The sequence below is a fragment of the Heterocephalus glaber genome, unplaced genomic scaffold, assembly GCF_053883595.1.
Source record: "Heterocephalus glaber isolate CG9 unplaced genomic scaffold, H.glaber_assembly_v1.0 deba00001509, whole genome shotgun sequence".
Classification (NCBI taxonomy): domain Eukaryota; kingdom Metazoa; phylum Chordata; class Mammalia; order Rodentia; family Bathyergidae; genus Heterocephalus; species Heterocephalus glaber.
This window is the reverse complement of record NW_028258325.1, coordinates 1,764,904-1,792,886: the sequence shown is the minus strand read 5'-3', so window position 1 is coordinate 1,792,886 and position 27,983 is coordinate 1,764,904. Positions and strand designations below refer to the sequence as shown.

The window sequence follows — 27,983 nt, the reverse complement described above, 5'->3', positions numbered from 1 at the left end:
AACATCAGCTCTGCTACTGCAAGAATGCTCGCCATACCGCCCCCATCAACGTAAGAGCCTCAGCACCTGCGACCCTCACCAACATGGGATTCTACTCTGTCACCCGATGCTCCTCCCATTACTGTGTGCACCCAATAAACAGCGGCCGGCTCGGAGAGTCCTTGTCTTTGCCCGCTCTGAGGCACTGACCTCCCGGCCCCCATGTACCCTGAAGTTACACACGTCTCTACTGTCTCTCTTCAGCCCTTGCCATGCCCCTTTCTAGGCAGCTGGAGGACTGATCGCCCTCCCATACTGTGAGCCGCGCTCCACGTACACATCGGAGAACAACAGCCCCTCCTTCCAATCAAGCCAGGCTGTGGGGCAAAGTTTGTCTTGGATTTATTGGGAGCACGGGCCCCATGAGGAGCCTGGATCTCATAGTACCCTGGGTCCTAGGGCCAGCCCCAGCCCCAGACTGGCCCAGCCCCCCTGGCCCCAGCCACTGCCACATGGCACACATCCTGTCCTGAAAGCGAGGCAGGGCTCCGTCCTGAGTCCCAGGCTTCTGGAGGTGTGACAGGTGGGGTCAGCTGGGTCCGGGAGCTGACTAGTCCTCTGGAGCTAGAGCCGGGTCCAGCTGGGAGGCGGCCTGCTGGGAGGCCCCTGGCCAGGGTCCACAAAGTGTCTGGGGGACCCGGTGTCACACATGGCCCTCCCTCCTTGCTCAGCCTCCCATGCAGGCGTCTCCTCCACAGGGTGGGCCTGTGTCCTGTGGCTGCTTCTGCCCAGCAGCACGCTGAGGTGTCACCTGGGCCCGGTGTAGCCGTAGGGGTGCCGCAGCAGCAGGCTCTGGTGGCTGGGCAGCACGTGCGTGTGGTAGTGCTCCACCATGCTGCCCACGCTGGCGAACAGGACCTCGCCCTCCAGGTAGAACTTAGAGTCCTGCAGGGGCCGAAGACCAAGGTCAGCAGGGCCAGCCAGTGGCGCCTGAGCACGCCTCACCCAGAGCCCCATCTGTGAAAGGGCAGTCAGCAATCACAGTGACAAAGCTGGGCCCATGCCTGGCTGCCCCGGGTCCCCACGGCACTCCCAACACCCCAGGTCCCACGCGGAGCCCACACCCAGGGGCTGTGGCAAGGCGTGACTAAGGCCGGGGAGCAGGTCCGATCGCCGGCCCTCGCGGAGGCCTGTGTCCCGGGCCCACCTTCTCAAAGACGCGGTAGTTCCTCACTTTGTTGGAGGACTCATCCCACACGACCAGCACCTACAGGGAGAGAAGCGTGACACAGACAACTCAGCCGAGAGGCTGCAGGGCACCAGCTGGGCAGTGGGATCTCGGGGAGGTGAGGGACTGTGGGCCCTGTCTGCCAGTGGCGCTGCCCTCAGAGGGCGTCTGACGGCCCTGAGCAGCAGGCACCCCCAGAGCCACCTGACAGCAGAGGGCACGGCTCGGAGGGGTCACAGCTTGAGGGGAGAGGCAGTACTGGCCAACCTCCTGCCACTCCCTCCCCTGCCTGTGGGTGCGCCGGGGGCCTCCCCCCCATCACTGAATCCTGCCACTCAGCCACCCCCTCCTCCTCCCCATTGAGGGCCCCCAATTTGCAGGTGGCTTTCTGTGCCTCAGAAGAGAGGGAGGCTGCTGCGGGGCAGAGGTCCAAGGGCAGACTTTGTCTGGGTTGGAGCAGGATCCTGACTAAAGCCCCACCTTCGTCCACCTCAGCTGGGTGTGCACAGCCCAGGAGCCCCTACCTTGCCCAACTTGGTGGAGGAGTTCCGGATGCAGTACAGCCCGTCCTGGGGCTCTCCCCGGGGGCTGCTGGCTTTGAACAGCCTAAAACCAAACAGCCCCATGGACATGAGCCTCCTGGACGCTCTAGGACTCCAGCCCGCCACGCCCTGGCCTGCGCCCCATATGGAGTGGGAGGGTGATCGGCCTGGACCCAGCTGCACCTGGGGCCCGGGGCCTGGGCCAGGGACCGCCCACCACCAGGCTGGGGCCAGAGGGCTTGGCACCAACCTCTCCACTTCACAGGACTCCGTGGTGTTGACGAAGATGGAGCTGGGCAGCGGCACCTGGAAGAGCGCAGTGGTCAGCAGTGATGACCGCCTCCAGCCCCACCACTGCACGGGCCCAGGCTGACCCCCAGCCCCTTCAGCTCCCGGGCTCCCGGCCCAGCCCTGCCTTCTCGTAGTCCTCATCCGAGTCCTCCTCGCTGGGGTCAGCCTTCGAGGGTTGTCGGGGTTTTTCAAAGGAGAAGCTCCTGAAACTCTGCCCATCAGGGGGCGACCGCCTAGGGGTGAGGAGCAGAAGGCAGGACCTCAACACCCTGATGCATGCCACCTTCACTCCCCTTCACTCGTGGCCCACAGGCTGGGCGGCAGAACACAGGGCATCCGCAGGACCACGGAGCGCTGAGCCCTGTGCCCACTGACTGGGAGGGGGCAGGAATCAACTGGCCGAGGCGTGGCAGCCACCGATGTGACCAGGTTTCTGGGCATCCGAGCTCAGGTGTGGCCACACAGGGAGAAGACAGAGGTGAACAGGCTGGAGGGCAGCACAGTGAGCCCCGCACGCTCCCTGGGGGCCTGTGCCCTCCTCAGCCAGGACCACTGGGCCGTGGGTGAGGCTGAGCCTCGATGGCCCTTGGCATCTGCCAGGCCCGGGGTTGGTAAAACAACCGACAGCCGAACTCGTGTGAATCAGAACGACACGTGTGACGCAGCTTCTCCCAGCCCTTCCCATCAGCACCGGGGCTCAGAGATGCTGCAGGGTCGGGGAGAGGTGGGACTTGCAGGCGCCCGAGGCATGAAGCCCCCCAGGGCAGACCTTGTGGTAGGGCACTCATTGACCTCGAGGGAGCGGGGGACACCCCGGGCCCCTGGCACCAGCCCACAGTAGAGCAGGAGCCCAGTGCAGGCCCAGGGCTGTCAACAGCCACCAGACACGTTCCAGCCATTTCCCATAGGGGAGGACACAAAGGCGCCCTTCAGGGCTCTGGAGCAGAGACACAGGGGCCCCAGGCAAGGCTGGGACAGGGCCTGAAAGGCAGCTGGGGCTGCTGTCACACTCCTCCCCTGCTGCCCATCGCCCATCCTGGGCTCCAGGAGACAGGGAGCCCTGAGGCCACTGTGACTCTGTCCAAGGGGACCAGGTCCAGGGCCCTCTAGGCAGACTCCCACAGGGCAAGGCTGGGCGTCCCCATGTCCCTGAGCCAGGCTGGGGTCACCAGGGAACCTTCCCACCCTTTGTGGGCTCGGATGCCAGTGGGGGCACCAGGACACTGGCCAGAAACCAGGCCAGGTCAGGAGGGTCCCTGGGGCAGGAAGTGGGAATTGCAGCCCCCAGACTCACTGGAGGTGGGGCAGCGGCGGCTTCTCCGGCCGGGGCAGCACTGCGGGTCGAGGAGTGGCGTCAGGCAGCTTCAGCGCGGGAGGCCTGGGTGCCACGGGGGGTGCGAAGAGTCCAGGCCTGGCTGCCTCCCGTGGGGGGCCCTCTTCCACTATCTTGGGGAACTTGGGCTTATTGGTTGGCACGGGCGGGGGCTCGGATGTGGGCAGCCCCTGAGGGGACAGGTGGAAGGATTTGAGCTTGTCACAGTTCCTGGAAGTGGCAGAGGCAGTGCCGGCACAACTGAGGGCAGCGCTGGCCCCGAGGCCAGGTGTCCAGGGCTCTGGGCTGGGGCCGGCGCCCTCTCGGAAGCACGTGGGTTTCCACAGGCTGGGCCCGGCGGACAGGTTGCTGGGCGGGGGGTCACTCATCCTCCGGGGTGTGGCCGGTACCCTGGGGCCAGACTCGGCCCTCCTCAGCCCCAGCGGGTCCCTCTTGGTGTCCTCAGCGGGCCCGCTGGTGTCAGGAAGGCCCCGCTTCGGAGGCGGGGGTGGCAGCAGCGGGGCTGGGCCCTTAGAGTTGAAGGAGTGAGCTCGGGGCAGGTCGGAGAAGGTGGGCTTCCGGGTCGTGGGCACGGGGGGCGGCGGGTAGGCCGGCGGGTGAGTCAGGGAATCTGTGGAGCACAGGGCAGTGGGGCGGCGTCACCACCTCTGCTGGCAACAGTGGCCTCAGCATGCTCACCCCAGCCCAGCCCAGCCTCCCGTCTGCTCGCCCTGCCACATGGGCCTGCCCATCCGTCCTCACGGGAGGCACCTGAGCTTCCTGAAGCCAGAGTGCCATGTGGGTGGCCACAGGGCTCCAGGGGGGCTGCGGCAGGAAAGAGAGTCACAGCCCAGGCAGGGGGCGAGAGGGAGAGGACAGCCAGGGTTTGCTCATAAGGAGCTCAGAGTGCTGCAGGATGGCCTGGGGACATAACGCGAGGGGTCCAGGTGCAAGTCCAAGGGGAGGGGCCTGGGCCCTGGATGGAAGGGACAGGGAGGCCAAGAGGGGCTGCGGGAGAAGACAGGCTGGAGCCGGCTGGGCGGGAGGAAACCAGGCAGGGCTGAGAGGGACGAGCAGGGCCGGCCAGGCTAGGAGCAGGCAAGGCCAGCAGGCAGAGGCGCTGTGGGCCGGGCACGCAGAGACCAGGCTCCAGGAGGAGCAAGGAGGGCGGGGGAGGAGAGGAGCAGTTGGGACGGGGACAGAGACAGAGCAGCGGAATCCCGGAGTGTGCCTGGCACCGCCCTGGGACCCCACGTGTGACCCCTGGGCTTCAGTGCCAGGCTGCCCACAGCTGTGTTCCCTCCCTCAGGGCCCAAGGTGCTCTGAAGATTGTCATTTTTTTGTTCTTTTTGGTGGTACTCAGTTTTTTGAACCCAGAACCCTCACACTGAGCCACATCCCCAGCTTTTTGTATTTTTAATTCTGAGACAGGGTCTCACTGAGTTGCTGTCCCCAAGCTGGGCTTGAACTTGGCATCCCCAGGCCTCAGCCCCCAAGACTGCTAGGGCTACAGGTGTGCACCCCCACACCCAGCCCTGCACCGCTTAATACTTGGGTCCCAGCAAGGACACGGAGCCGCCAGCCCCACCCATCAGGAGAGCCCAGCGCCCCAGCCCTGCCTACCATCCAACTTCCCAGGCTCGGGGGAGTCAGGCTCCAAGTAGGAGTCGTCCTCGTCTTCGTGCTCATAGTCTGTGCAGAGGGTGGAGGCTGAGGGCCCTTGCCAGGCTGAGCGCAGGACAGGGTGGGGCTGCCAGGCCTCGGCGTGTGGGGTGAGGTTGGGCCGCTGGGTTTGAGCCCAGAAACCAGGCTGTGGGGCCCGGGGGGAGGCCACTGTCCCCCTGCTGGAGGACAGGGTGGGCACAGCTACACACACCCTGGTCAGGTGGGGCATGGGTGGGCACTGGCCTCACCTTCGTTGTCCGTGGGGTACGGGGAGAGGCTGATGTCCACCGGCCGCTCCACTGCACCATAGAAGCTGTCTGTGTCCAAGCTGGAGTCGCTGGTGTGTGGGGAGGAGACAGGGCCGGCGGTGACTCACAAACAGGGACACACATGTGCACACAGGGACATTCCCATAGACACTCAAAGACACTGAGGCAAGGACACATACTCACAGACACACACAGGGGCATGCAGCCACATGGACATGCCCTCACAGTGACATGCGGACCCCAACACATGTTCAGTCACAGGCTCACAGGGGCCGCAGGCTCTGGGGGTCACATGCTGGGTGCCACCCCACCCCGCCAAGGGCCTCAGGACTGGGCCTGCGTGTCCCCTGCCCCTGCCTGGAGGGCTCAGTCCACCAGCCTAGACTCAGTGCCCAACCATGAAAGGCTGGGATGGTTCACTGCTCCCCAGCAACCCCCAAGGCTCTGGGCCAGCTCACAGGTGAGTCTGCTGAGGCTCAACTGAGCCATGGCCCCGGGAACCCACTCGGCTCCCACCCCTGGGACCCCAAAGACCTGAGCTGCTGCCAAGGCAGGGCTCCCCGGTGGGGGGTTAAGAAACAAGTGACCCCAACGTAGGAGCTTCCAGAGGGCAGCTCGGGACAGGCAGGCAGGATGGAGCAGGGGAGACAGGAGCAGAGGACAGCACATACATGTGACCCCCCCCACACACAGAGAGCCCAGCTGGCACCCCCAGAAAAGCCCTTCACAGGGGCTTTGTCCCAGGGGCTGGAGAGGGACACACTCTGGCCCAGGACCCCAGGGACGGCCACCCGCATGGCACAGCCCGGCCCACCTGGTGTCCAGAGCCAGCTCCTTCTTCCCGTGGAAGTGGCCGATCTCCCGGCGCAGCAAGGCCATCCAGCTCTGCAGGTCAGAGGGGAGCAGTGGGCACGAAGCGAGCACAGACTGCAGGACAGGGCCCTCCCCCTTTTCCCCTCCCCACCTTGGCTGCCCTGTGGTGCCACCCGGGTCAGGAGCCGACCCTACCGGGTCCAGCAAGGCAGTGCGGCTCCAGCCCGGCCGTGCCCTCCCAGGCTGTGCCCCTCACCTTGGGGCTCTTCCCTGGCAGCGTGTGGAAGGCCTACACAGGGCCGACGCGGGCCTGCCTGGAGCAGGTGGGAGGCCGGGCCCGGGGTGAGCGGAGGCCCAAGGCCACCCCGCCTGGCCCACTGGTCCTGTCTCCGGCTCACCTTGCGCTCGTCCTCCGAGGAGGCAGAGAAGAACCACGTGCGGTGCTTCTTGCTGATGTGAATGATCTTGAAGGGGAAGACATTGTTGGACGTCGTCTCCTCAGCCGCCCGCATCACCCTAAGGGCACAGGGGTCACCTCCTGGTCCCCACTCACAGGGATAGCCTCATGACCCAGGCCTAGCATCACAATGGGAGGGACGGGGCTGATCTGGAAGGTCCCTGCCCACTGCATCTGCCGCTGGGCCCAGAGTTCGTGGCGTGGCTGGCACAGGCCCGAGGGTCGGCATCCAGGGAATGAGAAGGACTCCACAGGGAACCCCAAAGCTGCGGTCAGCTGCTGCCCACCTGCTGCCCACAGGGCCCTCAAGACCCTTCCTGCCTTGGCCAGTGCCCCAGGTTGGGACGTGGGGCCTGGCACTGGGCTGACGTCTTTGGCAAGGCTTCCACCAAGGGTGGCTCAGAAGCTGGAGCCTCAAGTGCATACCTGGTAGGGCGAGCACTAGGCTCCTAGGTTGCCCTGATGCCGCCCGACCCCGGTCCTCACAAGGAGGAGTGGCTGGGCCCCTACTGGGTGGTGAGAGGCACAGAGCCAGTGCTTCAGGGCCAGGACCAGGGCCCAGGAGCCAGCGTGTGCCCCTCTCCACAGGCCCCAGGCTTGCAGTGCCAGGTGCCCCTCACCCAGGGGCTCTGGCCCAGGCTCGCCTGCCCCTCGGTCTGGAAGCCCTGGAGGGCTGCTTGCTGGATGGAGTCTGGCCCTGACCTGTGGGCTGGGGAGGACCTGGAGCTAGAAGTCTGGGCAGGGCCTGGGCTGGACTGAGAAAGAGGCCACGGTGGGGAAGAAGAAATGCAGGAGGGAGGAGGGACCCATGAGTCCCTGGGCAGCAAGTGAGCGGGGACCCAAGAGGGCAGCTGTGCAGGCCCTCACCACAGGGGACAGGAGGTGAGGCCTTCGGGCAAGGGAGCACAGGGGACAGAGGCATCAGGAGAACTGCGACACCCCTTGGATAGGCACAGGACGGGGGCCACCATGCAGGCTGGACAGGCACTCACCGGTTGTAGCCGTTGAGGGAGAAGGCGCCCTGCGGGGAGGCAGATGTGCTGCTCTTGAAGTAGTAGATGCAGCGCTTGTGGATGATGACGAAGCGCAGTGGCCCTGGATGGAGGGCACAGGCAGGCTGAGCCGGGAGGACCCTCCCAGGGCTCCAAAGTGGGCACATTCACAGGCACGCTGGCCACCCCAGGGCACCCCAAGGCAGGCCTGGGCCCTGGGAAGGGGCACTCTTGGGGTCACCACAAGGAAGGGCCCAGCCAGGGCCGCCGTGGTGCCAAAGGGCCCCTGGGTGCTCCCTCCACCCAGGCTGGAGGAGCAGGACAGGTGGTGATGACGCTGCCCAGCCAGGTGGTTACTTGGAAGGTGCTCAGCCCAGGCAGCCTGGGCACCTCAGCCAGGCAGTGAGGGCCAGGAGTCCCAGTGCCACACCGGGGCTACAAGGGTGAGCAAGGCCCCGGCACTCTGCCTCAACGTCCTGCCCAGACTGCTGGCTCCTGACAGCGCAGTCTCCCAGAGAGCTGAGTGACAGTGCTCAGGTGAGGCAAGGGCAGCGACCGGCCCAGACCTAACGCCATTCTACCCCACACTGCAGTTGTGCTACCCCGGCCCATCACAGTCCTGGGGTGCCAACTGCAGGCTGCTGGCTGCCACTCTGCACAGAAGCAAGGGAAACCGAGGGGCACAAGGGAGGAAGCAGAGGGTGTGCACTTGTCAGAGGGGCCACAGCGCAGTGGGGACTTGGGCGAGGGCCCCCTCAGTGGGCCCACGCCCTGGGACTCACATTTGAGCAGCTGCAGCTGGGTGCCCCCCTTCTTGTGCAGGTAGCCAGCCTTGGCCACACCCCCAGGCATGGTCAGCAGGTTCTGAGCACCAATGGCCTTCATGGGGACCGGCCAGTGCATCTCCTCAGCCGCCATGAAGCTGCAGTCAGGGAAGGACAGGGCTCAGCCAGAGGTGGGGACAGAGGGCGGCCCAGCCAGGGGTACCTGGGGGCACTGCCACGCCCCAGGAGAGCCAAGGCAAGGAGGGGTGAGGACAGGCCTTCTGAGGAGACCCCATGGGGACAGGCCATGGGGCCTGGCAGTCTGTGCCTGGCTCCCTCGGACAAACCCGAGCGCCGGTGCTGGAGCTTTGTTCCTGTATCATCACTTGTCCTTTGGACACACAGCCCCAGGAGGGCTGGCATAGGGTGACAAAAGAACTCGGAAAGCCCCATGTGGGCGAGTCAGGCCTTGGGCAGTCGCTACTCCAAGTCCCAAAGCCAGGTGGGGCCATAAGGCAGCTGGGCCAGACAGGAAGCTGGGAGGGCTTTCTGGAGGAAATGGTGCTGCGGTTAAGGAGGTGCAGGGTCTCCTCCAGCTCTGACCCAGCGCCCTCCTTGGGCTCTGGCTGCTCTTCTGGAACTGCTAGCTGTTTAACACCCTGGCTTCGGCCACAGCCTCCACCCCTACTTGCATGCAGAACTCCTGTGAGTATGAGTCCCCTCTGCTGTGGGGCGCCCCAAGTTCCTAGTCACATCTGGGGCCCCTACTGTGCCTGTGTCCTGGCCGGGAGTGGGCAGGCATGCAGCAGTGTCCCTGCGCTGGAGCAGGGGACAAACCCAGAGGCCCCGGCACTACACTCCAGGACGGGCACACAGGAAACATGCTCCCTACAATACCCACAGTGCCCCAAGACCGCCCGAGACCAAAGACTGTGCCAGTGTCGCCCTGCGCTGGGCCCTGCCTCCGCACACAAAGCCCCCTTTAGGCAGGGATGTGGGAGGCACCAGCCTCGGCCCTAGGTCCCCAACGCCAGCCAAGGTTTGGGACAAAGACTTGGCCACGCCCGCGTGCCCTGTCCAGCCAGGAGGAGGGGGAAGCCCTGCCCAGCCCACTCAGGGTCCTGCCCGCCCAGGGCCCCCAGACCTGCAGCCCACGCCCGCCTTTGTTCTCACAGCCCCGCTACGGCACGAGACTGGGGTCCCAGGGCGTGATCCTGCCTGCGGCTAGGGGCGGGGCCGCGGACCTGGGGGTCCGGTCAGGGTCAGGTTTGGAGACGGGGCAGTGCGCCCGGGGCCCAAAGCCAGGGTCCCCATGCAGCGACCCAGGTCGGGCTCCATACTCACGGCGTCCACGCGGCAGGCGCCGGCTTCCGGGAGGCGGCGAGCGCCCTAATCCCTCGCGAGCAATGACAAGGGGCGGGCCCCGCACCACCCGCCGCCTCGCCGCGCTCCTGGAAGGCCCAGCTCCGCGGCCGCCCGGCGCCCGCCATGCTGCCCGCGGGCAGGTGAGGGCCCGCCCACTACGTCACCCGGCACCGGCACCGCCCCCGCCCCCGCGGGAGCAGGAAGCCCAGGTCTACAAAGGCAGCCCCAAGTCGAGGAGTCACCGACGCCCGGGGGCAGCCCAGCTGGACCCCACACCCGGGACCCCACCCATAGGGCAGGGTGACCTAGCCCTGCCGCCCCCCTCCCAGGCTCCGCGTGCACCTCTGTGAAGTGGCACTGCCCTCAAGGTACACTGCCCGTCGCCAGTGTGGCCCCAGGGCCCGCCAAGGAATCGGGGTCTGGCCTGGCCTGGCCAGCTGCCCGGCGTGGGCACGTGCAGTCCCCGGCGGGCTCCCAGTGCCCCGCCTCCGCCCTCCGCCAGGCCACAGGAACGCCACCAGGAGGGGGGGGGGCAAAAATAAGTGAAATTGTGACGTGAGAGATCCACCTGCTGTCCTTTTCCTCCTGCTGAAGATGCAGCCATGGTTAGTGGGGCCCAGCAAGCACGCTGCACCCCGAGACCCTAACCCCTCAGCCCTGCTCCTGACATTGCACATTGCTCCCTGTCCTGTCCCAAGCTGCGGCCCTGGTGGGGAGCAGTTCCTCTCCCCTCAAGTCGCACGGTGCCCTCTCCCTTCACAGCGCCCCGTGGTGCTCAGCCCTATAAAGACCTGTTCGCCTGCCTGAGAGCCACGTCTGTTCTCTGTGCCAGGGCGGTCCTTGCAGGCCTGTTCGGAAGTGCACCAGCCCTCTGTTTTTCCTAACATTGTGTACGTGTACTAACTCTGTGTGATGACAGCAGTCATTATTACTACAAACATGTACTAGTAAAAACAAAATTTTAAAAGTCCTTTGTGGATATAGACACAAACATCCTCAACAAAAGTCTATACTGAATCCAGCAACACAGAAAAAGGATTCTCCAGACGGGGATGTGGGTCAGCGGTACCGAGCCTGCCTCACAAGCGCAAGGTCCTGCATTCCATCCCCAGTAACAAAAAAGAAAAAAAAAAGGATTCTCCATGTCCAAGTGGGATTAATCCCAGCAACTCAAGGTTGGTTTAATATTCAAATTCAATTGTCACCCATCGAATCAATAAGATAACAAACAGAACCCACGGAAGCATCCCAAGAGATGCAGGAAAGCATTTGCCCAAAGCCCACGGTCTTCCATAAGAGCAGCACTCAACCTGGGACAGACTGCCTGCCCTTGAGGGGCGTCTGCGGCCAACACAGCAAGGTGGACCACGCTTTTTCCCCAACAGGGGCCAGACCAGGGTGTCTCCTCTCACCTGGCCCCACACTGGAGCCACTGGCCACATAATTGGGCAGTAGAAAGTATCCAGACTAGAAAGGAAGCATGCAACAAGGAAAGAAAGTATTCACAGCTTTGCTTTTCTGTTTTTGTTTGCCGTACTGGGGAATGAACCCAGGTCCGCAGGCCTTTTTATTTTGAGATAGGGTCTCACTAAGCCAGTTGCCCAGGTTGGACTTGAAGTTGTAACCCACCCTGCCTCAACCTCCTAGAGTGCTGGCATTGTAGGCATGCGCAGCCATGCTCAGTTTAGATGATTTTACATAGAGAAAATTCCACAGAATCCACTAAGAAATTGTTAGAACTAATAAGAGTGTTCGGCCAGACAGAGGATGTGAGCTCAGTACAGAAAGATGGACTGTGTCTGTGGATGTGGAAGTAAGCATCAGTTCAGGCACCCCTTCTCCAGGTGACCCCAAGCTCCACAGCCCCGTGTCCTTGCATGGCACGACGCTGCGGCCACTCCCCCTCCGTAGGCAGAGGAAGGTGCTGAGGTAGCCCTGCCTCCCCCTGGGGGCAGGCCCTCCTTCTCCCCTGGGAATGTCCCCTGCAGGACAGACGGATGTCTCAGCCCTCTTGAGGTGACGGGTGTCTGGGGAGCCCTTCCTGGGTGCCCCACAGAGCCCAGTGCCAGGCCAGGCTGGAGCCAAAAAGGGAAGTGGCACAGAGGTGAGGGCAACCCTGACCACAATGACCATGCCGGGAACTGGCCGCCCTGCTATCTCCCCACAGGGCCAGGGCACCCCAGCCCGGACACCTGGGGCTCAGTTCCACTGGCTCAACCTGGGGCCCCTGCAGCCCTTCTTGCCAATGTGCTGGTGGCCCCGGTCCCCAGCAGGGGACATCACCCCCCACGGGTGGGGACTGGCAGGGAGTGGTGGAGGCCCGTCCTGCCTCCCGCGTCCTGCCTCCCGCAGTGCGGACAGGGTCAGACTCCACTCCTGAGCCCAGACACCCTGCTTTGCTACTCTCCTCTCGCTGCTGAGACAAAATACCTGACATCCAAAGTTAAAGGGAAAAGGTTTTTTTAGCTCGCAGTTTGTAGAGGTTTCAGTCCATAATTGGCTGGCTCCAAGGCAGGGAGGGCATCACAGAGGAGAACCAGATGGTGCTCACATGGTAGCGAAAGCAACAAGGGGCCTTAACAGTGTCTTTCTGCCTCTTTTGTCCCATCCAGAGGACCCGGAGTAGGGCGGTGCCACACCCCTCACTCACTCACTCAGGTGGTTTGGTAATCACATGTCCTTAATCCCAGCATCACACACTCCACATTCAGCACCTCAGAAAAGGCATGAGGCCTTGGGGGGACAGCCAGACACAGCCATAACAGCCTGCAAAACAGCGCCTCATGGAGGAGCTGGCAGCGAGCTCAGGACTCACTTCCCGCTGGCTGTGCAGTGGCCCCTTCCCTGCGGCTGGGGTGGCTGCAGGGTCCCACAAGCCCTTCTGGGATGCATGTGATCTGTGTGCACACGTGTGTGGCCTGCATGTGTGTGGGGAGTGTGCCTGGGACACGGGCCCCTACCCACTGACTCTGAGTCCATGCTGTGGGCTCTGGTGACCCCGAGCCTGGGGGGCAGGGCAGTACTGGGCACAGCTGTTCCCCAGAGACAGCCTGCTGGTCCACTAACTGGGCTGCGTCCACCCTGAGCCCCTGAGCCTGGAAGGGACGGTGGTCCTCACCGCAGAGGCCCCATACAGGACAGGCACGAGAGCCACAGGGCTCACACGCACCAGCACGTGCACATGTGCATGTGTGTGTGCACACGGCTGAGCCCAGGCACGAGGGCGGGCGGGCTCCACGCCCCCGCTGACACCTGTATGCTTGGCCCTGCTGTGGTGAGGACCCAGCAGCCGGGCGACCACGGCCCACAGCTCCGTCACCAGGGAGGTGAGGCCAGGTCCCAAGGGTCCTTGCCCACACCCAGATCCCGACACACCATCTCTCATCCACGGCCCTCACACATGTTCACACGTACGCACACACTCAGAGTGCCGACCTCCTGCACAGGCATTCATGAGCACTCGTGCATGCACACTCACACCTGTGCACACTAATGCCCACAGGCTCTGTTTCACACTCACCCGCAGAGCCCACACACCCTTTGTGGGTGGTCCCCAGTGAGCTCCGTCTGGACCTCAGGCCCCGCGTGGCTTGGGGTTCACTCGCTTCAGACCAGGACCCCGGGTGGGCGGGCAGGATCAGGACCCGGCACCCTGGTGCTCTCCACAGCCTGGCTCTGAGCCCTGCAGGAACCCCAGCCCAGACCCCACACGCTGCATGGCCAGTTGGTCCCACGCTGCTGCTGAGATGCCCATGAGCCAGAGAAGCCAAGGGCCCCCAAGCCACACCTCCAGTAGCTGGTGACACACCCGCCACGTGCCCTACCTGCCCCACCAGCTCCCCTCTTGGCACAGAGGTCTGGGGCTGTGGATGAGCAGGCCAGGTGTCCCCTGTGTGGCCTGGTCGCTGGCCCCCAGCTCTCCCTTTCTGTTCCCTCCCCCTCCTTCCTCTTCCCAGAATCATTCTCTGTGAGAGAATCAAAACCAAAATCCCCTAGAAAGGCCCATGATGCCGGACGTGGTGGCACACGCCTGTGATCCCAGCGCTCTGGGAGGCTGAGGCAGGAGGGTCTCAAGTTCAAGCCCAGCCTCGGCAACTTAATGACTTGGCAAGGCCCTGTCTCAAAATACAGAGGGCTGGGGATGCGGCTCAGTGCGGAGGCCCTGGGTTCACCCCCAGGACAGAAAAATAGGAAGTGAAAGGAGCCCAGTGAGGAGCCAGAGAGAGGACCCACTTGCCAGGCAAGTGGCCAGCCTGCTTCCGGAGCACAGCCCCGCTGGCAGGTCCATGGGCACAGCATGCCTGTGTGGGGAGCGGGCTTCACCTGGCCCCCTCGTCCCCAACCCAGGTGCACGCGCACCACAGGGTCCGTACACCCTGGCAGTACACAGGAGGTGCTCAGCGACTGGGCCCCCGCCAGCTGCTGGCCAGAACAGCGTCCCTCTGCTCACCCTCTCTGAGGCCGAGCCCTGCAGGAGCTCCTCTCCCCGCCTGTCCCTTCTCCTGGGCCTGAGCTTGGCCCAGGAGCCCTGCTGCCACCACCCCTTCCTGCGGCCCCGTGGGAGCCGCCCCACTGACCTGATGGTGCTGACCCAGCACATGGTTCTCCGGCTCGAGAGCCTGCTGGGGGCCAGAGTGCCGGGGCCCAGGGAAGCCATGCAGCTCAGGGGCTGCAGAGATGGCGGAGGCAGGCATCCCTGTGCTGCCACACTCAGTCCTGCTGCATCTGCACCTGTGGCCACCAGGGCTTCCTCCCAGGCGGGACTTCCGGTTAGCAGCTCCCTGGGCTGCCTGAGGAGCAGCACTTCCTATCTTCCACCCCAGAGGTCCTGAAAGCCAGAGGGGGCCAAGAGCTGTCGCTCCCAGGGTGATCAGCCTGTGGACTGTGGGCCCACTTCCCTGCTTCTGACCCCCACAGCTCTGGCTTGGGGCTCCGGGCAGGAAGCTCCCTGCTAGGGCCCCTTGGTCAGCTCTGCACCCTCAGCCTTGCACGGGCAAACCACAAATACCTGTGCAGCCTAGCGTGTCAGGCCCAGCACAGACCTCTGCTGACAGCCACACGGGGCTCACTCCCGCTCCCCATACAAGGGGCTCCTGCCCTCTGAACCACAGACAGTGAGCCTCTGGCCCTGGGGACCTGTGGTTTCTAAGGTGGCCAAGTCTGTGCTTCTGAGCCCAGGGACTGTGGGGCTAGGCAGGAGTGTGGGCACAGGCATTTCTGTCTGCTCCTCCCATCCCTCTGCGTCCCTGTCCCTTGCTACTGTGCTTGCTGGAAAGCACTTTGTGGCCTAGGTGGCAAAGCATCAGCCCAGGGCCCTGCTCTGGCCCCATGCAGAACTCAGCCCTCCTGACCTGCTGTTTCCCCTCAAGCCTGGTGTCCTTCCCTAGCTCGGCCCCACAGGAAGCCGGAGGACAGGGATTGCAGCTCAAGCCGCTGATGTCCCCACCCTGCCTCCTCCTTTGAGCTCCTGTCCCAGTGAGAACGGCACCCTAGGAAGGAGGCAGCTGGAGAAAGGAGGATTTGAGAGTGGCAGAGCATGCACACCACAGTCCCCGGGAGCTGCAGCATCTTCCTGGTCCACCAACTTCCCCGAGCCTCCTGTAGCCCCTGTCCTGATGGCCCTGCACACCACCCCCATAGCTAGGTATTGGGCACCCAACCAGAGGCCGGGTGTCGGGGCCCAGGACCAGGACAGCTCCCAGGCTGTGTCCCGGCACCAGGCTGGCTGCCAAGGCCCCTGGTACTGAGGGGCCTGTTTGGGATGCAGACCCCTGCCGCTTGCTAGAGGGTGGGGACCCTGAGCCTGGTGTCTGGGGCCCTGCATCCCCAGCCTGCACCAGCCTCAATACCTTGGGGTGGTCAGTGGCAGGCCACGCCTTCAGCACAAGGTTGGACATGGCAGCCAGGGCTGGGTGACAGAGAGGGGCTCGCTTGGGGCCTCTTCCTGTTCCCCTCCGCAGCAGGGCAGAGCTAAGAGCATGGGGGTCCTGGGGGTGGCCCCCAGATGGAGAGGGCACCAAGAGACCATGGGCTCTGGCAAGGGTGCCAGGCCCCGAGAGTACTGGGCCAGGATTGGGGCCTGGGGTGGCGCAGGAAGTCTGGGGGGGGTTGGCCATGGGACAGGCATGGGGTGAGCTGCAGGAGGCAGTCTGGGGGCCTGGGCTCAGAGGCTGGGGGACAGCACCCACCTGGCGGCAATCTTGGGGGCATGCCCCCTTCCTGCAGACCAGGGGTTTGGACCAGGCCGAGGCCCAGGCAGGAGCCAGACCTGCCCGCTTATCCCATCCAGGGCCCCAGGCATAGATCCAGACCCTGGGTGCAGCCCAAGATGCTCTGGTCACAGGCCAGAGGAGAGGGAGGGAGGCCAGCCACAGCTTTCCGGGGACTGGGGCTGCTGTGTGACTTTGCAGGTCCCTTGGCTCTGAGCTTCAGTGTCTCCCTGTGCCCTGCCATTCCTATTCCTGAAAACAGAGGACATTCAGGATGCCCTCCCCACCATGGTGGTGCTTGTGACTTTCACCCTGCTCTGGTAACCATGGCGATGACCCCCCAACATCCCGGCAAGGAGAAGTGTGTGGCTGGGGTACAGCTGAGGTCACCAGTGTTGGGCAGCCTGTCCCCTCCTCGGTCCTCCCCTGCCTGGGCTGGTGCCTCGCCTCAAAGCAGCTGGGCTCAGGGGCCCATGCTCCACTGGGCTCAGGGACGGGGCACTTGTGTGGGTGGGTGCCGGGCAGGGGGCCGGGGGTCAGCCTGGAAGAGGGGAGAGAGAGGCACAGTTTGCAGTGGGCACTGCAGGCCCTGCCCGCCACCCACTCCTCACAGCCCCTGCCTCGGCTCAGTGCTCACAGCCCGAGGCTGGGCCGGCTGCCATCTGTACTCGCCAACGAGGAGATGGAGGTTCCCAGAGGAAGGAGCTTGCTTGACTGGAAGGGACCAGGACGCATTTCCAGGTCCCAGGCCCCCTTGGCCAGCCTGGCACTGCCGGCCACGTGCAGGAGCAGCTGGGGGAGGGGGTGGGCGGGCTGGGGCTCTTTGGAGGACGAGGGCACCCGCTGGGGAGACCACCAGCTCTCAGGACAGGATGCTCTGCAGTGGCCCCATCCAGAGGCCCACTGGCCGCATCAGGACCCCAGCACTGGGTGGCGAGGGAGGGCTGCAAGGACCCTGAGAGGTCGGTCCTGGGCAGAGGTCAGGGGCTCAGCGGGCAGAGCCCTGCTCAGAGCCCCGGGGTGCAGTATCCCAGGATGAAGGGCAGCCCCTAATCCCCATCCTGTGAACATGACCCTCAGTGCAGATACATTCAGGCTCTCATCCTGGATGAACCAGGTGGGTCCTAAATCTACTGAGAGCAGGGTGGGGGGCTTGGTGGCAGACGCTGTAATCTTAGCACTCTGGGAGGCTAAGGCAGGAGGATGCCAAGTTTGAGCCCAATCTGGACAACTCAGTGAGACCCTGTCTCAAAATAAAAAATAAAACAGGGCCGGGGATTTAGCTCAGTGGTTCCGGTGCCTGCCTCACAAGTCCAAGGTCCCGAGTTTGATTCCCGGTACCTAAATAAATAAATAAATAAATACAATAAAAAATACATAAAAGAGTGCTGAGGATGTAGCTCCATGCAAAGGGCCTGGGTTCAACCCTGGTACAGCAGAGAAAGGGGGGGAGAGATCGAGCAGAAGAGGACATCGGATGACTGGAGACCACCTACGTACGGAGGTGACATCGGAATGACGTGGCCACAGGAGGCTGCCCCCCCCACTGGACCAACAAGGAAGGGTCCTCTCCCACTGACCCCTTGGCTCCGCCCTTGTGGCCTTGGGGACAGAGGACGTAACCTCTGCTATTTCGAGCTCCTCCCGCCCTGGGTGGCTCCAGGGGTGCGGTCCCCTCTCACCACCTCCTGCACACTGGGCCCCCACTTGCTCCCCAGCTTTTCCTACAGGATCAGCTCCCCTAGTGCATCACTTCCACTGCGTTCCTCTCCTGGATCTCCACTCCCAGCCTCCCCGGGCCTGGCTCCTCCTGACTCAGCACCCTGAACCACATCCACCTCACCGCCCTCTCTAAACTGTCCACACCCACGGAACAGCCCTGCCCACTGGTGTCACCACACATGTCCCCAGCACTCCCCATAAGCCGGGTCCCACTGGATCCCCAGGGCCCAAGAGATGGATGGATAAACGGATGGAAGATGGCACAGGCCACACCGCAGTGTGGCAGGAGCCAGTCCATCCCTCTAAGCTCAGAGCTCGAAACGCAACTCCAAGCTCATCAGACCTGCAAGAAGAGAGCCAAAGGACTAATGTCCAGCAGGCTGCAGCCACTTCCTGTCCATGCCCCGGGACTGCTGTGGGGTAAAGAGGCCTCCAGATAGCACTGGCTGGTGGGCCGGGCTACACACTGCAAAACAGAGAAAGGCTGATGCAGGGGTGTTGGCCAGCGCCCCTAAAAGACAGTGCCAAGGGCTCAGAGGCCCCAGGGGCTTGGGTGCCACCCAGTCTGGAGGGCACAGGCAGTCCTCATCACTCCTGCATCTGAAGGGCAAAGGACTCAAGGGCAGCCCAGGGAGGTCCATATGCACACTGCCACCTAGGCCCGGCCTCGCTAGGCAGGGGTGCAGGTCTGGCTCTGGGGCACTCCCAGAGAGGCCCGCAGAGTCCTGAGTCCCTGGACGCCTCCCAGAGGCCCAGCACCCACTCAGCATGGAGCTCTAGTCAGGTCAGCAGGGACCAGGGAGGGCGGGTCGGCCTGGGGCTGGGGACAGCGGGCTGGCCGGGCAGGTCTCCTGACAGGCCGCACCCCACGCAGACCTAGGCCAGGATTCATACTCAAGTTCATCGAAACCACCCACATTTCCTCCTCTTGGCGCTGAGCGCTGCCTGCGGCCCGGGCGGCCACCACCACAGGGCCCCTGACACCCCGGCCCACCCAGGGCACCGGGGCACCCTTGAGACTGCTCCACATGAGAAGGCTGCTCCACCCTTGGACCATGGTGGCAGGTCTGGCTTGATCCCCTCCCAGGCTGGGGGACCCACCTGAGCCTCAGTTTCCCCCTCTGAGGAGTGGGAATCCTGGGGGGTTGGGGTAGGCTTACTCCAGGGACAACTGGTCACTGGGGTCCCGTTGACACCCCCACAAAGAGAAGGCAGGAGAGGCCAAAGGTGTCCTGGGGCATCCCTGCCCCAAGTCCGGGTGGGTCTCCCTCAGCCGCACTGCGCCTGCTCTTCGGCGCGCTCTCTGTGCGCCGCCCTGCCCGTCCCCAGCGACCCTGTCCACCCCACTGGGCACTTCCCCACGGCTCGTCAGACAAGTGAAACCACTCATCTGGCCCCAAGCACCTCACTTCATCCCCGGGGACCCCGGTTTGCAGGCAGAACACCCACAGCGGGGCTCTGCGGCCACAGCGCCTCCTCAGTCCATGTCCACCACCAGGAGGCGAGGGTAGGAAAAGCCTCGCGGACAGCGCACCCTCACACCCTGAGTCCGGACCTCCTGAGCCCCCAGGGCCCAAGGGCTGTGGTGGGTGTGAAACCTGCGGGCACCTTTGTCAGGACCACTCAGACAGGTGGCCTCCTTGAGCTGACCCCAGGCTGGGCAAGGGACTCACAGGGGGTGGACGCCCCCAAGCCCAGCCACTCCACCATCTCCCCCTCCCAGCAGCTGCGGGGCAGAAGCTGCCACCACCAGCCCCTCCCGGGGATGCCTGAGTCACAGGAGCCTCCAGCAGCCTCGGCACAGGGGTCACAGGGCCCAAGTGCCCCCTGCCTGCAGTCTCCTCAGATGACAGAGGGCCGGGCGGCTGGCCAGGAATCCCGCGTGAGCCAAGCGTGTCAGCTCCGTCCCCAGTCGGGCCGACTACAGGGTGGCTTCCTGCTTTCCGCATGCAGATGCTGAGCTCAGGGCCAGGTGGGCTGCAGCCCCCGCGCCCAGCCAGCAGCTCTAGTGTCACCCAGAGCCTGGGGCCACCTTGTCCACATCACAGCCTGGGACCCCGAGGGCCTGAGCAGGAAAAGGGGAGCCCAGGGCTGACTCCTGGGAGGATGAGGAACGATCTTCACCCTGGGGTGGAGGCCATAGCTGGGGCAGGAGGCCAGGAGTCTGGTGTTCACCCCAGGAAAAGCTCTGAGAAGCAGGATGCCAGGCCTCAGTTTCCCCCTTGGTTACTGGGCAGTCCCTGGAGCTCTGGCCCAGCACAGGTGGGGTGGGGGCTCCCACACTGCAGCAGACTTGGGGGGAGCCAAGATGCAGGCAGGGACCTGACAGGGAGGCACCCAGGTGTGGAGCCGAGAAAATGCAGGAGTGGCAGGCGCTTCGGGAGGGACACCAGGGTCCCCCTGTGCAGTCACCCCAGCCCCGTGCTCTCCTGGATCTGGGGGGAGACAAGGCAGCCAGGGCACCACAGGCCCGTACCTTCGCCCACCCGGGACCTGGCTGCCAAGGAAGCAGCTCCTCTGACTCATGTCCTCCTGATGTCCGCTGGCCCACCCCATCTGTGAGCCAGCCCCAGCCTGGGAGCAATGTGCCCTATGAGGGAGCCAGGCGCAGGTGACAGGGAGAGGGTCTGGGGGGGGTAGAGTGTGTCGAGGCCTTGGGGCCTGGGCAAGGGTGGGCTCGTGCCTTTGGACACCAGGGACAGCGGCCAGGCCCTGCCAGAGCCACCTGTCCAGCCCACGTGTCCCTGGAACCCGACCCGTGGCGGTCAGGGACCTTGACTTCGATCACCTGCTCCTCTCCTTGCTGCTTTTGTACCTGTCATGCTGTGGTGGAGTTCTGTGGGCCACACGAAGCTGGGCTGCTCAGCCTGGCACCTTACAGCGTCTGGCCAGGTTGGGCTCCAGGGTGACCAGGCCGTGGTGGGTCCCTGGGCCCCTCGCCTGCTCAGGAAACCCAGTTTGCCGCCTGCCCAATAGGAGCCATGTCCCTGTCCCTTGCCACAAGGCCATTTCATTCTGTACCCCCCTCCCCCCAGGTAGTGGAGATGGAGCCAGGGCCTCACACAGGCCAGGGAAGTGTTCTACCACTGAGCTACACCTCAGCCCTTTTTTATTTTGAGACAGGATCTTGCGAAGTTGCCTAGGCTGACCTCGAATTTGCAATCCTCCTGCCTCAGCCTCCTGAGAAGCTAGGATAACGAGTGTTTGCCACCACGCCTTGCTTTTTTGTCACTTTTTCTTCCTTAGTGATTTTTTTTATGGTATTCTGCTAAATTGACCAAGCTGGCCTTGAGCTCTAGGGCTCACCTCATCCTCCTGTCTCAGCCTCCAGAGAAGCTGGGACTATAGGCACGTACCACTGAGTGTGGCTACTCCTTAGTAAATTTTAGGCTGCCATCAGGCTTTGTGCATTTTGCCCTCTTGTTGGTTCCTTCCTGGGGTTACCCACGACAGTAGAGGGGCCACAGGTGACGAGCTAGCCCCTGTTCCAAGGCCCTGGTCACCCTGGGGCTGGGGCTCTGGCTGGACAGAGGCAAGGAGAAATATGGCCAGACCGGGGCGGGGGGGCAGGAAGAGGTGCAGAGGGAGATGACGGAAGGAGGGTGGCCACGCGCTGGGGAAACGAGAGCAGTTTGTTCCTCCTAGGGCCTGGGCAGTGGACGTGGTGACTCAGGCTGCTGCTGCAGGGGCCCTGGACTTTCCCGGGAGCCTCACTCCACCCCACTGTTTGGGGGCCCCTCGTTGGGAGCAGGGACAGGAGGGGCAGGGCAGAAGGGCAACCTCCTCCCCCGTCCCGTGCTGCCCTCTGTGCCCCACCCCCCACTCTGCCCAGCCTTCGCCTTTCCCCGCACAGTGCGGCTCAGGAGGGCTCTGGGCTCAGGCTTGGGGCTCCCGCCCTCCTCGGTATGCACCACGCTGAGCTGTTGTGCCGCCCCACTGCAGATTCACCTGCCTCTACCCTGCTCAGGACACCCCAAGGAGCCCTGATCCCTCCAGTCCTCAGGCAGCGTGGGGGGGGGTGGCCCAGCGGGCGGAGGAGGGGCCCTCTGGCAGCTGCTCCTCCCTTGGCTCCGTGGGGAGCTCTCCAGTCCCCATCTTCCTCCCAGGGACAGGCCCTGCCACCTCGGCCGCAGATCCCCCAGGGGAGGGCACCACCCCAGCCTGCCCTGTGGCCTGGCCCTCAAGGCCCCATACGTGCCCAGCCCACCCAGGACACAGGGCAAGATGGCCTCCGGAGGTCAGCAGAGCTCAGAACCAGGCTCTGGCAGGGACTCTGGACAGCTGCTACACTACCCACGGGAGCGACACAGCTCCTACTTTGGGGACAGCCTCACTCACACACACACCCCTGCAGCACGCCACCAATAGCCAGAAAACCCAGCAAAGGAGCTGGGCGGGTGGCAGAGGTGGGGGTGAGGCTGGAGCAGGCGGAGCCACCAAGGCCACGGTCACCCCAGCCTCACCAGACCCCTCCCGCCTCCTTGAGTCTGTCCCTCTCTGTCAACCTCCATGTGTGGCTTCTCCCCGCCCAGGCCCAGCTCCGCAGGGGAGGGGACGTGGGTGGTCCGAGCCCCTCCTCCCCTCCGGCTCCCGCCCCAGGAGGCCCATGTGGGTCAATGCCATGGCACCTCACACCCCACCCTGGTTTCTGCCTCTCTGAGGACCGGGCCTGGGCCTGGAGTGGGCCCACTGCAGAGACCTTGGCTTTGGGCAGAACCCCTGGGGCAGGACCCAGAGGCTGGTGGGGGCAGGGTGGTCCCTCCTCAACCACCTTCCTCCCCCTGGGACAACCTGCCCCCGGGGGGCACAGCCACCGCCAGCCACAGTGCCTGACCCTGACCGTCCTGGTGACATCCTCCGGGAAAGGCGAAGGCGCCTGTCAGTCTCAGACCAGGCCAGAGCCCTCAGCTGGGTGGAGCAGGCTCCGCTCTAGACCCGGCCCCACAAGCTACCCCGGAGCCTCCTCCCCCTCTGGTTCCCCTCTGGAGGAGCCCCAACCCCCGTGTGGCAAGGAGCAGGTACAGATTGGGGGTCCCAGCCCTGGGGTGCCAGCACAGGGTGGGAGGGTGAGGACCCCTGGGCAGTGTCCTGTGCCCCAGCCAAGAGGCAGACAGGACTTGCCGGACAGGGACGAACCCCAGGAGCAGGTGGCCGGTGGGGTACAGTCCTGAGCCATGGTGGGTGCACAACTCCTCGGGATCTCTCTGTGGCCAGCGGCTGGGGGCCGACCCCAATCCTGGCCCCGACACAGCTTTCAGAAAATGAAATGCTGCGGCTCTAGGTGTGGTCACACGGTGCCTCCATACCTGGAGTCCTGTTCCCCACCAGGCCTTGGTTTTCCCATCTGTATGGCTGGCTGCAGGGGCCACAGAGCCTAGGATCAGATGGCTGGGTCTGTGCCTGGGCCGGCAGCTGCAGCCTGGAGGCGAGGGTGGTGATGGAAACCTGGAGAGCTACGCCAAGGTCCAAGCTGCTGGTATCTGACCAGAAGCTGCCAAGGGGGAGCCGGCTTCCAAGAGGGTAGGGCATTCGCCTCCAGCGTCAGAGGACAGTTAAACACAGGTGGGGACAGCAGCACCCAGCATCAAAGAGCCTGGCCAAGCCCCTGTGCCACTTGATTCAGGCCAGCAGGAAGTGCCCAGTTTGTGGCGTCCTTGTCCCTCGACAAGCACTGCAGGCTTGGAGCTCAGCCACCGCAGGAGTCCCCAGGCCGGGGGGCGGCATGCAGGTCACTGTGCCCATGGCCCATCGGCTGGTTGGGGCTCAGAGGAAGCACACAGCCTCCTAAAGTGGGGTTCACCAGGGACAGCCAAGGCCTACCCAGCCCCGAGGCCCCAGGACCCATCCTGACCTCTTCTTCTTCCTCGGCTTCAGGCAGCACAGTGAGGCCAGGGGCTCAGCAGACCCCTGCACCTGGCTCCAGACAGTGGGCCAGGCCCCAGGGGCAGCCCCGAGTTTGGAGACACAGGGCCCCCTAATGCCATGGGACAGTGTCATGAGATCACAACACCCCTCCACCCAGACAGGAGGAGCGCCACAAAGCGGAGCTGCAGTCCACCAGGGCCAAGGTCAGGGACGCCCAGCGCGGTCTTCAGACTCAACCTCGGTGCCCTCCTCTGCCAGGGCTGGCTCTTCCTGACAATCTCATGGGTTGGACCAATCGAACCCCATCGCACTAAAGGGGCACTGCCGTCCAACGCAGGCCGCTGCCAAGGCCTGGAGTGCAGCGGGCCTAGGGAAGCCACCTCAGCCATCATCAGGCACACCCCTGGCCTCGGCCAGCACTTTGCCAACCTGGCAGGCCAGGAAGCAGACCCTGCCTCCCTCCGGGGCTGAGCAGGCTGCACTGGCTCTCGCCCACTGTCCCACCCTGCAGGGCTCAGCAGCACACAGTAAACATCTGATTCATGAGGAAGCCAGGCACTGCTGGGAATCCACTAGGCTTCGGGGAGTCTGGGTGTGGACCCCGCTGGCTTCCTCAAGCCACTGCCCCAGGCTGCCAAACCCCACCTTCCCGGAGAGTAACTGGCGAGGATGATCGGACAGGACGGTCCGGCCTTGGTCGCCCACGTGGGCTTGGCCAGCGAGCCAGCTGGGCCCAGGCAGGTCCAGAGGGAGCTGACTGCTCCAGTGGGCTATGAGCTGGGACCCCAGAAGTCACAGCACATGGGGAGGAAGGGGGTGGCTGGGGCAGTGGTGTTCCCTGGGACCACGGCTGTGAGACTGAGGGCAGCTGTGTCACTGCGCTTCTTCCCTGCCCTCAGCGCTGGCAGAGTTCCCGGGCCTGGATGCACATCAGGGCCACTGAGGGGCTGAAGGCTTACAGGGAAGGGTCCCAGCCTGGGAAGACTCTAGGCCCGCACAGCAGCCACAGGCCACTCTGAGTGCCACCCTGTCCCTAGCTCTGTGGTGGTCCACGGCGGCCCAGAGCCACCTCCTCCTGTCCGCAAACCTCCCCTCCCTGCCCAGGCTGCCTGGCGCTGGCCAAGCCACCTGTGGCTATCACAGAGCATTGGCTGGCCAGCCAGTGAGAGCAGGGGCTGCCACGGCCACTGACCTGTGATGTCCCCACAATGGACCTTTGAGGAAAAAACCCAGGAGGTGCCAGAGTGTCCCCAACACTGGCCACTCCTGATGGACTCAGGCCTTTGCCTGTGAGTCGAACACTGAGGTGGGGGGAGGGGACTGGGAATCCTGGCCTTTGCCCCAGGCCTTTGCAGGCCCCGCCCTGCCCCTCCACATGGCTGAGCAGAGCTGGCCCCACTGGCCCTGCCTGAGGACCACCAGAAAGCTGCCAGTAGCCCCAAGTTGCTCAAAGCCACCCTGAGATGGAAAGGGGTTTGAAATCCTCCTTCTACACGGGAGGCAGGGAGCAGGGGCTTCCTGGCCAAGGTCAGCAGCCAGTAAGGGTGAGAATGGGATTTGAACCCAGGACCCCAGCTGATCCTGCTCTTTCTGGCACCCTTCTGTGCCCAAGGGTGGCCAATTTGTCCCTCTGGGCCCCTGGGCTTCCCATTTGTAGACCTGCATGTGTTTGTGCCCCTGTGGGATGTGGGGGTGCAGAGGGCTGACTCAACACTCCACTTCCTCTGTCCACGTGAACAGGAAGGGCCAGGGCAGCCTGGAGCCCCTTCCTCCTTCTAAGGCCAGCCTCTGAAGGGACCGCTCCTTGTCCCTGTAGGCAGGGGATGCTCCCAAAGTCTAGGGCCCTGTCAGTGTCCCTCTTGCCAGATGGCCCTGGGCGGGGTCTGCCCCCTGCCAGGGTGTGCCCCAAACAGGACACTGGGCAGAAACCAGGAGGGGTGGTGAAGGGAGCCCCGTCCGCCCTGGCCCTGCCGAGGTGTCTGGCAAAGGTGGAGAGTCCAGCCCCAGCCAGGACAGGGCTCCCCTAGGTGGCGTGGAGCTGGCGCTGGGCCTCCCTGACCCAGGCCCTGCCCTGGCCCACCTATCTGGTCACCAGCATCGGACAGCAGGTGACACTCCAGGTCGCCCGCCAGGTAACCCAGCCGTCTCCATGGAGCCCTGGCCGCAGGCCAGGGCCACTGCCGGGAGTAGAGGTCACCAGTGACTGGTGAGCCAACTGAGGCACAGAGGGTGCAGGGCTTCCAGGTCCGGCCGGGGGGCCCAGCAGGCTCGGGCTGAGCGGCAGAAGGGCTGCGGGCTGGGGACCCACATGCTCCCAACTCCAACTCTCCGTCCCTTGCCCCAAGCTCGGAGGCTCCTCTGACCCTCGGGCTCTCAGCACCAACAGGTGGGTCGCAAAGCTGGTATGACGGGAAGGCCGGGAGCGGATTCCCGCCTGCCTGAGGGCCGCTGGGCGGTCGCGTCACCGGGCGCCGACGGCAGGCGCCGAGGGGCGGAGGGACGAGGGGCCCGCGGGGCCGAGTAGCGACCGCCCCCAGGCTCCGGCGCAGGTTCCCCACGGCGGACCCCGCAGGACCCGGAGCGGCCCGCGCCGCGCCTACCTGCCGCGCTGTCTCCGACCCGGGCCGGGTCCCCGCGGCGGTCCGGTCCGGTCCGGTCCGGTCCGGTCCGACCTCAGCCGTCTGTTGCAGGCCCCGCCCCCGCAGGCCCCGCCCTCGGATCCCGCACGCTCCCGCCCAATCACGGTCTCCTACTGTTTCAGGTTGGCGAGCGGCGGGCACCCAGGAGGCCCCAAGGACCCGCCCCGCTCCGGGAGAAGGCGGACGAGGCCCTGGGCTTAGACTTCTGGGCTGCTCCCGTACACAGCGGGTGCTCACTAAGTGCAGGTGAGCAGCCTGGCGAACACAGTGCAGGGGCTGGCGCTGTGCGACCCCCCAGGCCCCGGACCCGCACCCTGTGACCCCGCGCCCCTCTGTCCCCGGGTCCACTCAGGTCGCCAAGGACCGCGGGCCGTGTCTCCCCTCATCAGAAAACAACCAGGCACTTTCCGACCTCAGGGCCTCTGCTCAGTGGCTCCTCCGCTGGATCACTGCCCCCGGATTCTTGCCTCGGCCTCGGACCGCACCTCCTCCGTCTGGTTCAGGCTTCATGATTGCTTTATTAGAAAGTTCTTTGCTTGCTGGGTGTGGTGCACGCCTGTGATCCCAGCACTCTGGGAGGCTGAAGCAGGAGGATCACAAGTTCAAGCCCATCCTGGGCAATTTAGCAACTTAGCAAGACCCTGTCTCAAAATTAGATAAAGGGCTGGGGATGCAGCTCAGTGTGAGCCCTGGGTTCAATCCCAGTACCGCAAAAAAACAAAAATTTTGGCCGGGGATGGAGCTCAGTGGTTTCACCGCCTGCTGCGCAAGCGCAAGGACCCGAGTTCGATCCCCGGTACCAAAAAAATAAAAATAAAATAAAATAAAAAAATTTTATTTCTCTTTTGAAAACTGCTCACCGTCCAGTGCCCTCCTCCCTTGTCTTCCCTGACCCTGCTAGGGCCATCAGGTCCACCGGGTCTGTGTCCAGAGCGCCCCCCACGTCCCCATCCCAGCAGAGGTCCCAGCTGGTACCAAGCAGCCTCTTCCCAGGGGTCTGTTCCGCCCAGGGGACAGCACGGCGGCCACGGGTGCCAGCCCACAGTGCCAATGGGGCAGAGCCAGGGGACGGTGTGCCCGACCTGGCCGCTGGAGAGAGGGGTCTGGGGAGGCGCATGGGGCGGGAGCCCAGGCTCCAGCTCCCCACGCAGGCCAGCCCGCTCGCCTGTGGTCCGGGGCGCAGGGCTATGAGAAGGGGACTCCAGGGACGGCTGTGTGCGCGGCCAGAGCAGGGGAGACGGGGCCAGGCTCAGCTCAGCCACACCCGCCCTCACAGGCCCGGGTCCTGGCAGGCGCCCTCCCCCAGCCTGGTGGGCCTGCCGCTGTTCAGCACAGGGCGCTGCGGTGTCGGAGACGGCCTTTCTGGTGCTCTGCCGACCTTGTGCCAGTCGGGCCTCTGCCAGCTCGAGGGATCCATGGGCTGAGCAGGATTCCCGGGACAGACCCACCGGGGCCCAGAAGCCCAGGCACGCCTGCAGGCGAGGAAGGCTCGTGCCAGGTCCCCTGCCCAGGGGGCCTCAGCTTTGCCTCCGAGAGGTTCCTTTGGGTCCATTTCCCACCTCATGTGACAGTGCCAGGCCCCGCTGGGAAGTTCTGTCCCCGGCCCGTGGGTGAGGAGTTGGCCCACGCAGCTCCGTTTTCTATTTTTATACCCAAGTGCCTGCCCTCAGCCCACAGAGCCTGATTTGGAACTCAAAAGCAGCCTGTTCTCTTCTGGGCCCCACTTCCGGCCCACGGGTGAGGAGGTGGGTGTTTGTACACACAGAGCCCTCCGTGCCCCGCCTTTCCCCTGGCACCCCATCGCTGCCCGCAGGACCATCAGGGACATGCAGGGTCTGCGATGGAGTGAAGTTTCATGTCAGTCCCAGCAG

The 27,983-nt window shown here is 64.4% G+C and overlaps 1 protein-coding gene and 1 long non-coding RNA gene across 7 annotated transcripts; one reads left to right on the top strand and one right to left on the bottom strand.

Moving 5' to 3' along the window:
• Positions 1 to 364: 364 nt before the first annotated feature.
• Positions 365 to 26,238, bottom strand: Sh3bp2 (SH3 domain binding protein 2). Of its 6 annotated transcripts, none has more exons than XM_013073128.3 (13): positions 26,074 to 26,238; positions 8,331 to 8,470; positions 7,549 to 7,651; positions 6,498 to 6,615; positions 6,101 to 6,171; positions 5,266 to 5,354; positions 4,976 to 5,044; positions 3,335 to 3,983; positions 2,165 to 2,273; positions 2,000 to 2,055; positions 1,732 to 1,813; positions 1,187 to 1,246; positions 365 to 924 (listed from the first exon to the last, which is right to left on the bottom strand). In XM_013073128.3, exons 2-13 carry the CDS (start codon positions 8,464 to 8,466, stop codon positions 787 to 789), a joined length of 1,680 nt encoding a protein of 559 aa, XP_012928582.2. In that variant the 5' UTR covers positions 8,467 to 8,470; positions 26,074 to 26,238; the 3' UTR covers positions 365 to 786. The 6 variants fall into 6 exon arrangements, with proteins under 6 accessions (XP_012928582.2, XP_021116049.2, XP_004847439.2 ...); XM_021260390.2 differs by having other exon boundaries at positions 6,498 to 6,563; positions 26,074 to 26,127; XM_004847382.4 differs by lacking the exon at positions 26,074 to 26,238 and adding an exon at positions 14,255 to 14,650.
• On the top strand, positions 25,420 to 26,823 carry LOC106009601 (uncharacterized). The gene is made up of 3 exons (XR_001183653.3): positions 25,420 to 25,605; positions 26,235 to 26,358; positions 26,465 to 26,823. It is a non-coding gene; the product is annotated as an uncharacterized LOC106009601 (long non-coding RNA).
• Positions 26,824 to 27,983: the final 1,160 nt, after the last annotated feature.

Coding starts and splice junctions, on each gene's coding strand:
- Sh3bp2 (XM_004847380.4), bottom strand. CDS start 9,802: ATGGCGGGCGCCGGGCGGCCGCGGAGCTGGGCCTTCCAGGAGCGCGGC. Junction 8,471..9,656: donor GCGCCTGCCGCGTGGACGCC/GTGAGTATGGAG, acceptor CCCTGACTGCAG/CTTCATGGCGGCTGAGGAGA. Junction 7,652..8,330: donor CCAGCTGCAGCTGCTCAAAT/GTGAGTCCCAGG, acceptor CCCTCCATCCAG/GGCCACTGCGCTTCGTCATC.